This window comes from Artibeus jamaicensis, unplaced genomic scaffold (assembly GCF_021234435.1).
Source record: "Artibeus jamaicensis isolate MK-2021 breed Jamaican fruit bat unplaced genomic scaffold, CSHL_Jam_final scaffold_474, whole genome shotgun sequence".
NCBI lineage: Eukaryota > Metazoa > Chordata > Mammalia > Chiroptera > Phyllostomidae > Artibeus > Artibeus jamaicensis.
Window position 1 is genome coordinate 40,560,191 of NW_026522046.1, and position 15,815 is coordinate 40,576,005.

The 15,815-nt window shown below is 53.8% G+C and overlaps 1 protein-coding gene across 1 annotated transcript in view; it reads right to left on the reverse strand.

Moving 5' to 3' along the window:
• SLX9 (SLX9 ribosome biogenesis factor) overlaps positions 1-6,453 on the reverse strand; it is a 29,021-nt gene extending 22,568 nt beyond the window's left edge. The window contains exons 1-2 of the mRNA XM_037158246.2: positions 6,176-6,453; positions 2,512-2,620 (exon numbers count right to left, since the gene is read on the reverse strand). Coding sequence (XP_037014141.2) covers positions 2,512-2,620; positions 6,176-6,313 — 247 coding nt within the window. The 5' untranslated portion in view covers positions 6,314-6,453. The remainder of the gene's footprint in view (positions 1-2,511; positions 2,621-6,175) is intronic.
• Positions 6,454-15,815: the final 9,362 nt, after the last annotated feature.

Below are 15,815 nucleotides of genomic sequence, written 5' to 3' on the forward strand. Positions count from 1 at the left end.
CTGCTCTGTCCCCTCCGCTCCCTGCAAATTGCTCGGGGACACTGGCTGTGCACAGGTGGCTTCTCCTGCTGGGTGCACACACCACCAACAGGCAAGGCAAAACGCCAACCTGGACCAACAAGGCAGGGCCCACCCTACAGGCAGAAGGCAGCCTTGGCCCCACTCCCACCAGGGTAGCGGGAAGGAGAGAAGGCCCAGGATGACAGGCAGCGCCTGTGGGAACAGCCGCCACTGGAAAAGGTCAGAGACAGCTCTGCGGCTCTCTGGTGGAATACCCGTCTGGGCACTTTAAAAAAACCTAGTTTTTGTATGAAATGACAAATAGCTAACCATGATAATACGTAAAGCGCTCATTCGAGGTTAAGAAAGGCGATCAGAACCGCCCCAAATGCCCAAGCTGTAAGAGAATCCGTGAACACAGACAACTGTCTGATCACATTGCTCACCAAAGAAACTTCTGGAAAATGAGGACTGCCAGCATACCCTTTCCCTGGGAAGCTCTGTGGCCAAGAAGGTGAGTGAGGCTTCGACCTTCCCTCACAAACACCTTCCTCCATTCATTCCGCCGCGTATTTCCCTTCCCAGGGTTTGGGCCCTGCAAGACTGTAAGTGCGCTGCTCTTTGCTAAGATGCTACAGAAGCCAGGTCCTCATCACCCCGTTGAGTTTCTCATCACTGCTGTTTCGCCCTCATGACAGGCACTGCACACAGCAGTGAACTGCTTTTCTCTTGTTGATCTGTCTTTTATGAATCTAATTTGCAGGCTCCCTAGGAGGGCGGGGGGGACATGTCTGCTCTCTGCAGTTCCAACGCGCACAGAATGGCAAGGAGAGTCAGATACACCTCCCCAGTGACATAACAAAAACCCAGAGCAACGATGCAAATAAACATTACCCCGCAAAAGATGCCTGATGTATGAGGTCAGGCCAGAGGGTGTCTAGCCATGTAATACGAAAAACAGAAATATTTATTGTAGAAGATACAAAAAACACTGTACACAGGACAATGACACCTCAGTCCCCTTCAATGTAGGCTCCTTGGGACCTCACACAGTTCTCCCAGTCACCATCAGCTGCCCTGTCGTATTTTCCTGAATCTCACTGACAGTCTGAAATCTCTTCCCTTTCAAAGGTGCTTTTAGTTTGGGGTAAAGCCAGTAGTCACAGGACGCCAAATCTGGGCTGTCGTGGGGCTGAGTCACTTGGGCGATTTGATGTTTCACCAAAGAACTCTGCACGAGACGTGATGCTTGTGTACATGTTTTCGTGATGAAGCTGCCAATCACCAGTTGTCATAGCTGCGGCCTTCTGAATCATCCAAATAGTTCCCATGGAGGAATGTTCAAGTTTAATGCAAAATCTGATGCAGATTCACTGCTCTATTCACTCAAGCATTTTTAATGTGATAGCCACACAGTACACATGCTCACTCAATGGGTCTAACACCCCCACGGTCTAATACAGTCAAGTCATTGTTCACACATGTGCCTTCCAGTCCACTCTCCTTGGCTGCCAGGTTACACTGACATTGAGCAAACCGTTATTATATTAACAGTGGCTGGACTTTTTCTGGACAGACCTCATAAGTCAAGCCAATGAAATAGTCACATCTTACAACTCTAAGCTGCCTACCAACTGTAGATGGAAACCTGGAAAATGATACTAGAAATCTGGGGGTTGCCTAGTCATCCAGCAAGAAGTCTGTACATATTTCACTAGAGGACCAACCATGAGAACACAAAGACTGATAAAGCAGTGAGACAAACAGGACAGCTACAGACGAGTTTAGAGATGAAACGTGTATCGGGAAGGAAAGTACAGTAGGGTTACAGAGAGACTAGGCCAAGCAGCCCCGCCCCTGAGGCCTGAGGGCTCTTAAAGAGGCTAGACGCCTCTAGTATTTTAAATGCTCAACCATACACATGCAGTTCGCACCTCAGTGGCAGCATTCAGGTCTCTCTCCAGACTGCATGGTGCACCCTCGCAGGGCTCCTTCGAGAGCTCACTCCACCCCAGGGCAGCGAAGGGGAGCACAGCTGCTCTCTACCTCCCGGGGATGCTCAGGTGAAAGCTCTGCCCAGGAGCTCGGCTCCATCAGAGAAACTCAAGGAAAAAGGTTGGGAGGGGCCCTGCACCCTGAGTTTTACAAAGAAGCTTTACGAGGCAATGTGAAGATGTGGGCACTGCGTGTTTGTTTGATAAAAAGATATGACTGCTAACTTGCTCAGATGTAGTAACAGCATTGTAGACAGCTTTTTAAAGAGCCCTCGGAAATAGACACTAACAAATCAGGAAGGAAAGTGCTGGCTTCAAAATAATTCAGTACGGGTGTGCTGAAGGTGACTGATGGGCACATGGGATTTCTTTATACCATTCTTTCTAGTTTAATAAATCTTAAATTTTTCCATTAATAAAAACCTTTTAAAACGCATAGGCAATTAAAACTTGCCCCGACCCATGCACGTCAATAACTCAAAGCCAGCTGGCACCATAAACACGCAAACCTGCTCACCTCTCCTGATGGAAGTAACGCTCCGCGTGTCCAGGTCCAGCTTCTGCACCAAGGTGCCGGGGTCGATCTGCGTCCTGGCAAAGATGTTGGTGTTCACAAAAGCACACTCCTATAATGAAAGAAAGAAGACCACGTAAGACTCGCTGCATGGCTTCCTGGTAAAATGCAAGGCCCATCAAAATGCAGGGAGACCCCAGGGCAAGGGCCTCAGCTGCATAGGGACTGGCCCAGGTACCCACAGAAGAGGGTCCTGTCCTCTGTGGGTACCTGTCCTCACTTCCCAGGTCCATGAGGGGAGCCTAAGACCCTTGGCACTCAAACCCAGAGCCCTACAGCGACCACTTCCTGCCCGCCTCAAACCCCAGGGGGCTGGGCTCCTGGCTTAAGGACCATCTCAGACCAGACTCAGGAACTCCTCCCAAACCTTGCACCTTCTCACTCCTGCTTTACATCCCTCCCTCCACCTTGGCACTGTCTCTCCCAGGTCTGCTTCCAACCTGCATTCTCCCCTACATCAGGGTTCAGAACCCTCCATGTCACTCTGCGCATCACAGGTGCTCACCCAGAACCCACCTCCCATGCTCATCCAGCTCATTCCAGGGCCAAGCTCCCGGACAGGTGCCTCGGGAAGGACTTCAGCACCCACCCCCAGGGGAGTCACACACCAAAGGACAGGATGCGGACGGCACAGAAACTGGCCTGAGCACCAAGATGGTGCCAGGCTAATGGGCCCACCCAGAGTGCCTGACAGAGGAGTCCTGGCTCTTGGGGACTTCCCAGGCGTGGTGAACAAGACACTTCGGAGAACTCACTTGGGGAGCAGTGCTGGAGCCTGTGGGACACAGGGCAGAGGGGAAGGCCATTTCAGGTGACACCACCCCGCAAAGCAGAGTCCCTGGCCACATATGGAAGTCTGTACACACTGACACTCAATTTCTGTCACTTCAGTGTTTTCCACACTGTGCCTTTTATCTCATTACTTCACCTTCTGGAGCTCAGTATAAAAGGAGCTGATGTTTTGCAGTTTATGATATCATTATGTGACTAGAAATCAGAATTCTGTTTAATTAGTCCCCATTAAAGTTCAATGGCCACACTGTTTTTAATACAAAGTCTTTTTATTGCCTTTTGTCTCCAAGTCTGCCTTGTCTTGGTAAGGTTTTCTTTTTCCCTCTCTCCCATTTGGTACCTTTACGTCTTTCGTGTTCTAGGTAGACCTGCTTTGTGGCCTCTGTCTAATGACTGTATTTCTGACCCCAGAACAGTCCACTGGATTGTCCCCAGAGCAGTCTAAAGTCCACTGGACTGTATTTCTGACCCCAGAGCAGTCCACTGGACCCAAAACCTTGGGTCCAGCAGGATTTTATCTGCTGAGGGAATCCCACCCGACCTGGCCAGCACAGGAAATAAAAGCTGGGGCTGGGGGTGTGGCAGACCGTCTCCCCAACTACCATGTAACTTGTGAAAACTGTAAGTCTTATTAACAACAGAAAGAATTTGTGGCATACCAGAAACTACCAGAGAAGCTTTATCCCTTCCCCCACTTCCCAGTCCGTGCTTTCACGGGGGTGGAGGCAGCCAGCAAGTCCCTCACCCCACCAAGTTGCACAGACTCTATTCCAAGAAGGTAAGGCCAGAGAGTCAGGGTTTCCCCCTCATTGTTGGGCAGACACTCTACCCTGGGCAAGGAAGGTCTGGGGTCCTGGGTTCTGAGTGTCTTGCCCAGCTCTGTACAGTGAAGCTCCCCACAAGCCAAGGAGACTAGGGGCCGCCTCCCAGCTCCCCTTGCAGAGAGGAGTGTCACCAGGGAGAAGCTGAAGCCGCCCCTGCCCTCCGAGGAGGGGACTGACTCTATCAGGACAGAATAAGGAAAAGCCTGGGCTAAGGGTGGCATGGGACACTGGGATCTGCACAGACTGTGTAGCTCACTGCACCGCAGTGCTGGCAGCCAGCAGCTCCTTGGGCGTGCACACAGAGTGTAACAGAGAGAACACCACAGAGACAGCCGAGAGCCCTCCCGGGATCACAGTCCACCCTGCGGTCTGGGCTGCACCCTCTCAGGAGCAACCACTGCTGGATGGGCACCCTAGAAAGTATGTCCGAGCAAACACCATGCAGGGCGAATGGCTTGGGGCACAGGACCCAGGCACAAGCTCTGAGCCAGCGCTGGCTGAAGGATCCCGGGCGCTAGCCCAGAAGCACCTGCAGGAGAGCGCCTGTGACGGTCTGCAGGCTGAGAAGCTCTACGCTACGCGGGCTCAGGAGCAATCAAGGCAAAGTCAGAGCTTCCAGTCCCTGGCTGAAGGTGGGTCAAAGACAAACTCCCAACGGCAAAAGCAGCCTGCGGGCCTCGAATGCATCCAGTGGTGTAGGGCTGAAACCTAACTGGATGAGGGGCTTACCCCCACTCTGACCAATAGTGGCTTATACTGATCCAGGGAGCTGGGTGCAAAGATTAAAACAACAACAACAAAAATACGAGCAAGGAGACCGAAGGCTGCACGCTGGAGGCTGCACTAGTTCAGAGCCAGGCCAATACACAAGTAAAGACCAGGCAAACAGCATCGGTCCCCTGGGGGTGCCACAGTGCACTCCCCACATGTCCAGTTTTCCACAGCAACCAAATATGACCCATGAAGAGAAACAGGAAAGCATGACCGAGGTAGCTGTGGCTTCGTTAAGGGACCCACATGTTGGACTTACTAAGACTTTAGAATAGCCGTTGCAAATGAGGCCACAGCTCTAAAAGGGACACTGTCTACAGAACTGCAGTGGTGTATGATGCTGTCTCACCACACAGAACTTATCAGGAAGAGACACTATTAAAACACAAAGTAAAGTCTGCAGTCAGAACATACAGTGATGGGATTTCACTCGAGAGGTTCCACGCTAGGCTGGAATGACCGGCAGAAAGAATCAGCAAATGTGAAGACAGACGGATGGAGATGATACCGTCTGAAGAAAGGAGAAAAAAAGAAGAGAGCATGACAGCAAGAAATCAGTGGAAATAAGTTTACGGAATAGCCTTAAGACGTGAAAATGCAGGGAAACCTGCCTGAGACGGAGTGACCAGGCCAGCATGGGAGCTCCAACCAGTGTGCACCGGACATGGATCACAGAACACAATCATTCACACACCCCAACAGAGGAATCCTCCAGGACAGGGCATCATGGACCACAAGCCCAGCAGGGAAAGCTGTACATGGCATCTCCTGCAAGAAACCCACTCCCCAGGGTCTCCACCAATGAGAAACCATCACCACCCTAAATTCTTCCTTTTCTTCAATGGCCTTTTGTTCAAAACAACCTCTCCAACTTCCTTCTTTTTTCCGTAAAATAACTCCTTTACTTTGTCGGACTTGCCTGTGGCTTTTGCTGTAGCTTGTTTGTCCCGAATGTCCCAAGTTGCATTTTTTTGCAGCCCAAGGCGCGGGGAAAGTCAACCTCTCATCCGCTATCTCAACATGAAATGAACCTGGAGGCCACCAAACATCGCGGATCCAGAAGGCACGCAGGTGGAGAAACACAGGGCCTTAGCCAGCGCACCACCCCCCAAGAGACACAGTGCGGCGCCCCAACCCAGCTTCACCGACCCTGCCCCCATCCCAGCCATCCCCGTTCCACACACCCCAGCCATCACGGCCACCCGCAGCCCCTACTTTACCTTCTTCCCCACTCCACCAGCCCAGGCCTGCGGTGGGGCCGCCTCCTGGGCCGGAGGCGCGAGGCCGGGCGTGGACTCCCCCGTGAGTCTCACAGCCGCCTGGTGCACTCGGGCTCGCAGCCCCCTCACTTTCCCCATGGCTGGGGTTGAAAATCACAGAGGACCGGAAGCACCGTGGTGCACGAGGTGGAGCCGCCTGGAACCTAATCCTGCGCTCTCTACGCCGAGAGGAAACCGGAGCCCAGACAACCGGGTTCCGAGATCCTCCCGGCAGCAACAGTGCGGGCGCGCCGGAGGGGCGTGGCCACGTATCCGCCCCGCCCCCGAAACGCCCCGCCTCCCAGGCAGACCCGGTCTAATTGCTGGAATCTAAGCAGCCTTCTTGTGATTTGGGTATGATAAAGTGGCGCTAGGTGAAGCAAGCTTGTTGAACACATACTAGTGTGTTTGTCACACGGCCCTCGTGCGTTTCATAAAGTCTCGGGGAGAAATAAAATCAGAAGGCTGGGGCCGGGGCCTGCATATTATTAGAAGTGGTGACCTGGGAGATCTGTGGCTGAATCCTAGAGAAGCCCCAACAACCCTTACCTGAGCTAGTCTAGTCCATTTGTTTTATTAACTGTGATTGAACCTTTACTTTGTATCCATCTTGTATTACAGCATTTCATTTACTCCTCAGAAGAAATTCCTTTTAGTCCTGGCAGGTGTGGCTCAATTGGCTAGTCATGTCTTCTAACCAAAAGGTTGCAGGTTCGTTTCCCCATCAGGGCACATACCTAAGTTGTGGGTGCGTTCCCTGTCCAGGCATGAGCACAAGTGACCCCTGGCCCGGGTGCCCGTGCAGAAGGCAACCGATGGATGCTACTCTCTCACATCAATGTTTATCTTTCTCCCTTCCTCCAAAGAGCAGTGGTGTCATCTGTTTACATGGGAAACGTGCTGGGAAGTTCCAGGACCAGGACCTGAGTGAGCCTTCCTCTTTCAGGCTTCTGTGCATCCTCATTCAGGAAAACGAGAAAGCGAGCTTGAATGGATGTGACTTTCAAGGAGTCCTATTGTTCTGTTGGGGACACTCAGGAGTCCAGGCTCAGCCAGGACATGACACACAGCACCCTCCTCCAGCCCCACCTAGGAGCCCGACCCACCTAGGAGGCCCAGCCACAAAAAGTGGACTTCGGAGTGGAACAGCCCCACGCAGAGCTGGGCACCACTTCTCAGGAAGGGTGGAAAGGTGTTTGCCCTGGTGTGAGGTCTCCCTGCAGCGGGCAAGTCAACATTCGATTTTGTCTGTTACAGGCCTGTTCAGGGTGTACGGGAGCTGGCCTGTCCAGTTCCAGAATGTCCAACATGGACAGGACATTTATAGATAACGAAGGCTCCTACGTACACCATCATGGAGGCCAGAGAGAATGTCCCCAGAAGAACTCCAGAAGCCAGCCCCTGTCAGGGCGTCCCAGTGCTGGCATCTGCTCAGCTCCTCCCAGACCAAGTGGTTGAAAGGAGAGCTCAGCCATCTTTGGAACCTCTGGGAAGTGAGGGTGCTGGGCCAGTAGGTAGGCTTTCTGGAATGTGGAGAAGGCCATGCTCACCCCGAGTCAGGTCCCCACCAATCCCATGGGACCTATGACCTCTTCAAGGGGGTTTTATCAGAAGTGTAAGAAGCCTGGTTCCAATCAGTTCTCTGAAAGCACAGTGCAAGTCCCCAGCTGCTCCACAATAAAACAAGAATGCAGAGGTAATTTCTGCTGATGAAAGAAAGCCATGTGGGGTGAGCTATGGGCACAGCACAAGGGCGCAGAGACAAACCCCCACTGGCATCAAGGACTGTCCTCCTGGCAGCCCGTGCAGGACTGCTAGGGGACACCCCAGAAGCCCAACGTCACTGACGTGGTCTCTAACACACTGAACCCCCTGCATCCAACCATCCTGGTTTCCAGAGTTACTCGAGGCAGGGAGACCCCACTTGGCTCCTGGCAGGTCCCCTGCTGGACCCAGCCAGTGACGTCAGCACCTGAACAGCTCCAGGGGCCTGTGGGACAGCCTCAGCTTCAGGTGTCCCTTTGCCTCCCTGTGCGATCCACGCTGTCTCAGTAAAAGGAAACAAATGTGAACTGCTCCAAAATGAACCTGTGACAACTTTACAGAAGTCCGGGGTTCCTTCTCTCTCCGTCTGCCCTCTCGTCCGTAACCACCTGTCTGGGCTCTCCACGCCACACTCCCAGTACTCTGACTCTTCCGTCTGCAGCCCGGGTCTTTCTCTTTCCGCCTATGAAAGTTTCCTGGAAATCTCAGAGGGGGGTTCGCGTGCTCATCTGCCCCAGCAACATGTTCTCCTTCAGGAAAAATGGCACCAGTGTCCAAGCACCAAAACAGAGGGAGGCGTCATCTTCACTACCTCCCTGTCACATCCACTCCTACAGCCCCTTCCACTCCCCCAAATCCCACCCCACTGAGCTCCTGCCTGGGCCTTCTTTGGGTCTCCCTGACTATTCACTCCACTCTGGGCCAGAATGGACACCCCCTCTGCTTACAGCACCCCTATCTACCCAGAGGGGCCCCCAGGCCATGATATCCCTGGAAAGGAAATCCTGGCCTTGACCCACCCAAAGCACACCCTCCTCCCCCAGCCCCCCACTGTTCTGCCCTTCCCAGCACTCAGCCATGTTGACTGTCTGTCCCCTGAGCTGTCTGCCTCCACAAGGTTCCCCAGGACCTTGGTGGTCCCCTGTTCCCAATGCCTGGCTGGGGCTTTGAAGGTCATTGTTTTTTCTCTGACTCAATCTTTTGTCACCTGAGGGCGCTCGTGGACCAAGAAGGGTGCACTCTTTGCTACTCTACCAAGCTGGGTACACAAAGGGAACAGACTCAGGGGTGCCAGAGGGTCTCAGTGACCGGCTGCTTCTCGAAGACCCCAGGCCCATGGAGCCCCCACAGCACATGGACCACACAGGAGCTGTAGGGAGGTCTTCACACACAGGGGTCTGGGGTCCTGTACTGTGGTGGGAAGATGGCTTCCGGGACATGCAAACGCTCCCTGCCTCACACTGCTATCCACCTGGTCCGCCGTCCCCAGGACTTCTTAATGAAGCATAGGTTCTGCTGTAGGGTTCCCAAACTCCCAGAATGCGCATCAGGGTGCCTGATGACCCCTGAACAGCAGAGCTGCTTCTCCCAACACGATCAGCGACAGTCCTGGGACCTGGAGCTCCCGGCTCCGCTGCATCCCAGGCTTGCCTGGCCCTGATCCAGTGCTGTAACAGCAGGTGCCCATGTGCTCAGTGTCAGGCCTTCCTTTCTGGGCTGCTTATGGGGATTGGCACCAGCCTCTTGGGTGCAGCCCCCCGCCAGGTTAACGAGCTCCAGATGAGCCGTCCTCAGCCAGCGTGGACCTGTGGAAGGTAGAGGCTCAGTGAACAGGCCTTGGGGTGTCTGGTCAGGGGTGAAGTCCTGAGTCTGCCCCAGCCCTTCCTGCCCACTCCAGCCATGGTGCAATGGGGAAAGGAGGCAGCTTCCTCCCCTCCCACCACCTACCTCCCACCCTCTTGGGGAACCTCCCTTGCTTCCCCTAGGAATCAGCCATGGGCAGGAGGCACCTTGTTCCAGGGCGGCCCGCTGAGACCTGCCCGAGTCTCAGCCCTCAGTGGGCTCTGTCCACTGCGGTGGATTGGGAGACCAAGGCAGGTGGCCAAGTCCCACCACCCTGTGCTAGGCCTGGTTCGGAGACAGGTGCCCAGCACTCCCCCTAGCAGTCTCCCAGACAGAAGGGGGCAACAGGTGAGCAGCTGCCCACAGCAGGGTGGGGGTGGGTCACCTGCACCTTGTGGAAACACAGGCACCTAGAAACACACGCCTCTCAGTCCCACTGCTCAAAGGAGGCACCTGGCCTTGGGGACCTGGTGGGCTAGGCTGCAGGTCGCCTCCAACCCCCTGGACCTACAGCCTTTGACTTCAGTTTAGAGACATCGGGCTTTAAAATGATCACTTTGGGTCTACACTGAACAGGTTGTCATCTGAGCATCTGCCTAACTGGGCGGATTCCAGGGGATCACCACCCTGTTGGCACCTGGGACACCGAGGTGGGTGCCCAACCTATGCATCTCTGCACTCAGCAGTGGGGAGTGGCCAAGCCCCAGTGTCCATACCCAGGAACAAGTCAGGAAGTTGGATGCAACCTATTTCAATCTGTGGAATTCTGGCACTTGGAAACTCCTGGGGTCAAATACTGCGTCGGACTCACCATGGGATCCCTGGGGCCATTTGGAGGAAGTGGGTGGGGCTGGAGGAAGAGGCCTAGCGGGGAGGTTGCCCAAGCCATGATTTCAACAGTGAGCTCTGTCGCCCCAGGACCCTTGGGGCCTGTCCCTGATGGGGGCCTGGCCTTGTCACTTTCCAGGTGCCCCTCTGCCCCCCACATCCTTCAGCTGTGTGTCTCTCCTCTCCTTCCAACCTTCTACCAGCTCCTCACAGGGCAGGCATGTGGGGCATAGATCCTTTCGATTTTATTCTGTCTCTGAATAACTTAATTTATCATAACATCCTTTTCTGACTATAAAACTAATAGTTTTATCACAGAGAATTTGAAAAATATAGAAAACTATTTTAAATGCTAACCTGCCTTTGGTCCCCTCACTCAGAGATGGCAGGACACATGGGCCAGGCTGGGCAGTGCAGAGGGCCAGGCAGCCTGTTTAACTAGGAATTTTCACTGTTGCTCAAGTGTGAAAAAGATCAGGTCTTCCTGATAACCACCCATCACGCAGCCCACAGCCTCAGCTCTATCTGCCCAGCCTGGCCTCCCACTCGTGGGTGACCTTCAGGGGTTCACTTCCTGCATGGATGAAGTCACACCCAGATGAGGACAAACGCTCCTTCCCCAGACCAGCCTCTGCCTCATCCGTGTTTAGCCGACATCAGGATAAGAGCCCCTCTCTCCTCCCCCTCTGCCCTGCGTGATTTGCCAGCCCCGGGCACTTGGTCCTGACCCCCACCCCACTGCCCTGCATCCCTGCTCTGCTGAGAGCCTCACATACTTCATCTCAGTGTCCCAAGAAGCAGAGCAGCACCCACAGTTTGCAGAGAGAAAAAGGTGTCTTTCTGTAGCTGGCCTGCAAATGTGCAGCCACCTGCCCAGTGGGCACTCGCTGGGTGCCCAGAACTTCAGTCCAGACTTCCCAGAGCCCAGCCACATGGGCCACCAGTGCTCACATGCCCAGCTCCTTCCTGTGTCAGAAGCAAGAGAGACCCATGGGCCCCACCATGAGAGATGTGCTATTTTTCCTTAAGAAAGAAAAATATGAGGGAGAAGGAAGGTAGAAGACAGCCCTCAACCTGCAGTGGCTTTCCAGGGAAAGGATAGCAGGATCTTTCTGGAAAGATCCTTCTGGGCTGAGAGGCTGTTTCTGGACTGGGACCCAGAGGCTGAGGGGAGGGGGGCAGAGGAGGAGGGAGGTAGTCAGAGGCAGCGCCCTTCACCTGCAGGAGGGGAAGGAGGCCCTGTCCCAGGCCTGGTTTATCTGCAGGGATCTGAGAGAACGGGGGCCCCAGAAGAGGTGTTTTGGTCTCCGCTGGGGAGAAGGAGGCTTCCTGAAATGGGCAGAAGAGGCCAGGAGGGAAGGTTTAGGAGAGAGGGTAGAGACCCTTGGGGTCCCCTTGAGCACCCGGAGGTCTCTGTTCTGTCCCCCACCTCTGACGTCTTCTTATTCTTCCCCAGTCCCAAGCGCTTTCCAGATGCAGGCCCGGTGGGGCCCAAGGTCCATGGTCTGGTCCTGACTTTGTCCCTGGGCTGATGATGGGACCACCCAGGGTGTGTTAAACAGACACCAGACCGACCTGAGGTCTGGGTCCAGTGGCCAGAAAGACCAAAGACCTGTACTTTCTGCCCCTAAGGTTTCCCTGCCCGGACCCAGCGGGGTCGCCATGGCTAACGTTCGTGGAGCATTTTCTCTGTGCCAGGTGATGTTCTGTGTCTTACCTGCTTACAACCTCACACATAGTGTCATAGCACAGTGGTCATTGTTCCCATTGGCCAGTGAGGGGACTGAATTCCAGTGAGGCTGTGCATTGCCATGCCCTTCACCTCCGTCCAGCTGATGTGCCACATGTGTGTGTAAAGTGTCACCTGGGGCCAGAAGAAGGGACAGCTCCTTACAAGTTAGCAATGAGGCAGGGATAAATGAGGCGCTGGGGAAATAACATCTGGGCTGGACCCTTCAGGCGGGGAAATAAGGGGCACAGGGAGGGTGCTAGAGCCCACTGTTGGGTGGGACGATACAGGTGTGCCCAGGAACAAGTCAGGTAATTAGATCTGGCTCGAGCAAGGGGTCCCCAGTGGGAGGGAGGTTGGAAGTGGGCTTTCTCTGTAGACCTTTCCAGGAACTGAGGCAGAGTGGTGTGGGAAGGAATTTCTCAGACAGTTCTCCGAAATATCAGCCTGCCCCGAACCCACCAGCTCCTGGGGAAGGCGGAGACAGGTGCTCCCCCCGCCCCCGCCCAGGAAGGCCTTGGATGCCAGGCCTCGCTCCATATCCTCCCTACTTTAGGCTGTCGGCACTCGGGGAAGGTCAGGGTCTCATCAGCCCCGTGTCTCCAGGAGGGAAGGGGGGAACGAATTTCATTCCTGTCTACAACTTGCGAAGAACCCAATGCAGAAAAATTAAATCACTCCCCCAGGTTCAAAAGTTAAAAAGTGGAAGCATGAAATCCAATGAAAAGAAATCTCTCTGAAAGTCCAAATATGACCCTCCCCTCAATAAAAAAGCAAAACCAAACAGAACACATGTGCCATGAGTTATCCAAAGTTCCATGGTCTCTGGGATCACGTCTCATTCTTCCTCTCATTGCTTACATCTCTACATTTCCTGGTACCTGCTGCGGGCCAGGCCCTTTGCAGGACTCTTTCGCATGTTTCCATTTGTCCTCACAACATGGAAGGTGTAAGGGAGGTGGATGAGGAGTGAGGGAAACTGAGGCCCAGGGAAGGAGAGGGACCCAGTGTCCCCAGGGTGCCACCACTCCTGGTAGGCCCAGCCCTTGGGCCTCAAGTTTGAGCTCTCTCTCTAGCCTCAGCCTCCACATCCCCCCGCCTAGCCCCACCTTGGGGCAAGAGGAGTTTGGAAAGCACCCGTGAAACTGAGTCCCTTAGTCAGAAGCTGCAAACCTGCCTGACCAAGGCAGCCCAGACTTTCTGTGGGCACTCATCCCCAAAGATGTCCCTCATGGCTCTGCTCAGCACTGGTGGAAACCACAAACTGAGTGGGAAATGGCAATTTGATGAGTCCCAGGAAGGAGAGGGGTGACCTGAGCCTAGGTTAGAGTGCGGTGGCCCCTCCGACATACTGGAGCCCACAGGTCAGCACAGCCTTCTGCCGAAGGGAGGCATTGGATTCCAGGGTGAGAAGGCATTATGCCCATCCTGTTCTGGCAGAGGAGGGTGAGCTCCCCAACTCCCAGGCAGCCCGTTCCTCTCCGGACAGACGGACAGACGTGGGATGGTTTGCTTGTCAGTGTGTGCTCAGCGCGTTCCTTATTCTCACACTGTAAATGTTGTGTGTCACTGAGCAAATTGCACTCACTGTAGTTACATTTCCTTTCTTCTGCAACTTTTTGGCTCCCCCCCCAAAGTTGATCATTCCTTTACTTTTTTGCTCACTAACCTTTAAATTTAAAGCCCCTTGTCTGCCTCCCAGCAGATTTGTAATACACTTTCCAGGGTGATTTTCTGCACAGTCAAACCTGTCAGTTAACCTGCATTCTTATGATGGTTGGGGACCCCCTGCTCAGTCCAAAGGCCATTCCCCAACCTCCTGCCCCCCTGGGTGCTCTGACACCATCCTTTGGGCGAGTCAGGGAAACAGGGGTACCACCTCTTCAGCTACTTCCCAAGGACAGAGGAGGGAGGAAGCCAAAAGAGGAAGGACTAGGGGAAGTCGGCTTGGTGGGGGTGGGGACTGGGTGGGAGGTGTGGCTGGGGCGTCCAGCCCGTGATCAGGACAGAGGTGGCTGGAAACTCCCGACCCCTGAATGCCCTTAAGTCCACCCAGGTGAGATTGTTTTCTGCCTTTGGGGTAACGGGTGATGTAGGGGGTGGGGCTGGACCCTAGGCCCCTCCTCTGATAGGCGGGCGCTGGTTCTCTCGCTCACTCAGCCCCACCCACCAACACCGCATTATGGGCTACAGTGCCTGATGCTCCGACCTTCATCCCAGCGTTGACCGGTGGCGCAGCCCCCTCCACCACCGCCCTCCCGCTCCGTCCGCCAGGCGATCTCTGTAAAGTGGGCCTGGGTCCCCTTGCCTCACATTCCCCATTATGAAAATGCTTCTAATTTTTAAACCATCACAAAAGAGCCCCCTTTCTGAGCTCTTGAGTTCCCTGGCTGCGTGTTGTGGGCACATGTCTGGGTGGGAGGTAGGACTAGGTCGCCCAGGCCTGTCTTCAGCAAAGAGATAAAAACAGTCCCCCTCTCTCTGAGCTCCTCCTCCGTTCTACACTCACCTGGCTGCCCGCTGCACCCCCACACCTGCATTACACTTCAGGGGACCCCTTCCATTCTGTCTTTTACCAGGGCTGGCTGGGACACTCCCGTCTCCTGACTAGGTGCTGACGTTCTGGACAGTTCTGGCTCTGTGGCTTCCGGACGTCCATCCAGCTCAGCATCAGCCAAGCTCAGGGCGTCCTCCGTGACGCCCGGTGACATGTAGTCCATGTTCCAAAGGCCCGAGTGAAAGTGACTTGGGAAGAAAGGTTATTCCAGAATTCTGTCCCCAATCTCATCCATTCCTGCTTCGAGAGGCAAGCCTTGTCTCCTTTAACAGTTCACCTGATAGCATTTTTACACTTCCTTTTTCTGTTTGATTTTGATAAAATGCACATAAAATAAATTTAACCATTTAACCGTCCTTACCATTTTTAAGTGCGCAGTTCAGTATTGTTAAGTATATTCACACTATTAAGTATATTCACACTAGAACTTCTCCATCTTGCAACCCTGAAACTCTGTGCCCATTAAACAACACCTCCCCACTCTCCCCCATCCCTACCCCTCCCCCCCATTACTTGGAAGCAAATCGAAAACATCATATCATGTCATCTGGAATATTTCAACATGCAAATCTAAAGTATGGGGACACTTTTATATAATCACAAAACCTTTGTTACACCTAAAAATACTGACAGTGAGATATAATCCATGCGGGTGATTGGTCAATGTCTCTTAAATCTCGTAATCTATGGGACCTTCGCCGTATGTCTCTCTCTCTCTCTCTTTCCCCCCCTCTCCCCCACCTCCTCTTTATCTTGTATCATTTCCTTGTTTTCTTCTATGTTCTGTGACAGAATCAGAGTAAACCTAGTTACAGGACATTCTCCTCCCTCCCCAGATAGACTCTTAATCCGGGCCCTTTCTGAGACCTGGTGCTTTCCTTCTGTTGTCTGAGCATCTCCTCCTCCCTGTTCCTTCTTCCTTCTCCTCGACCCCTGCGGGCCTGTGGAGGTTGAGCATCCACGGGACCGAGGGCTGTGTCTTCCTCTTCTCATCTCCTTGGGCCCTTGAGCTAATTACTCGCCCTGCCTGCTCTCTGATTCACTCTCCAGCTCTGGTTCATGTAAATTTTTTTATTTCCATAAATGAGTGTTCATCCCCC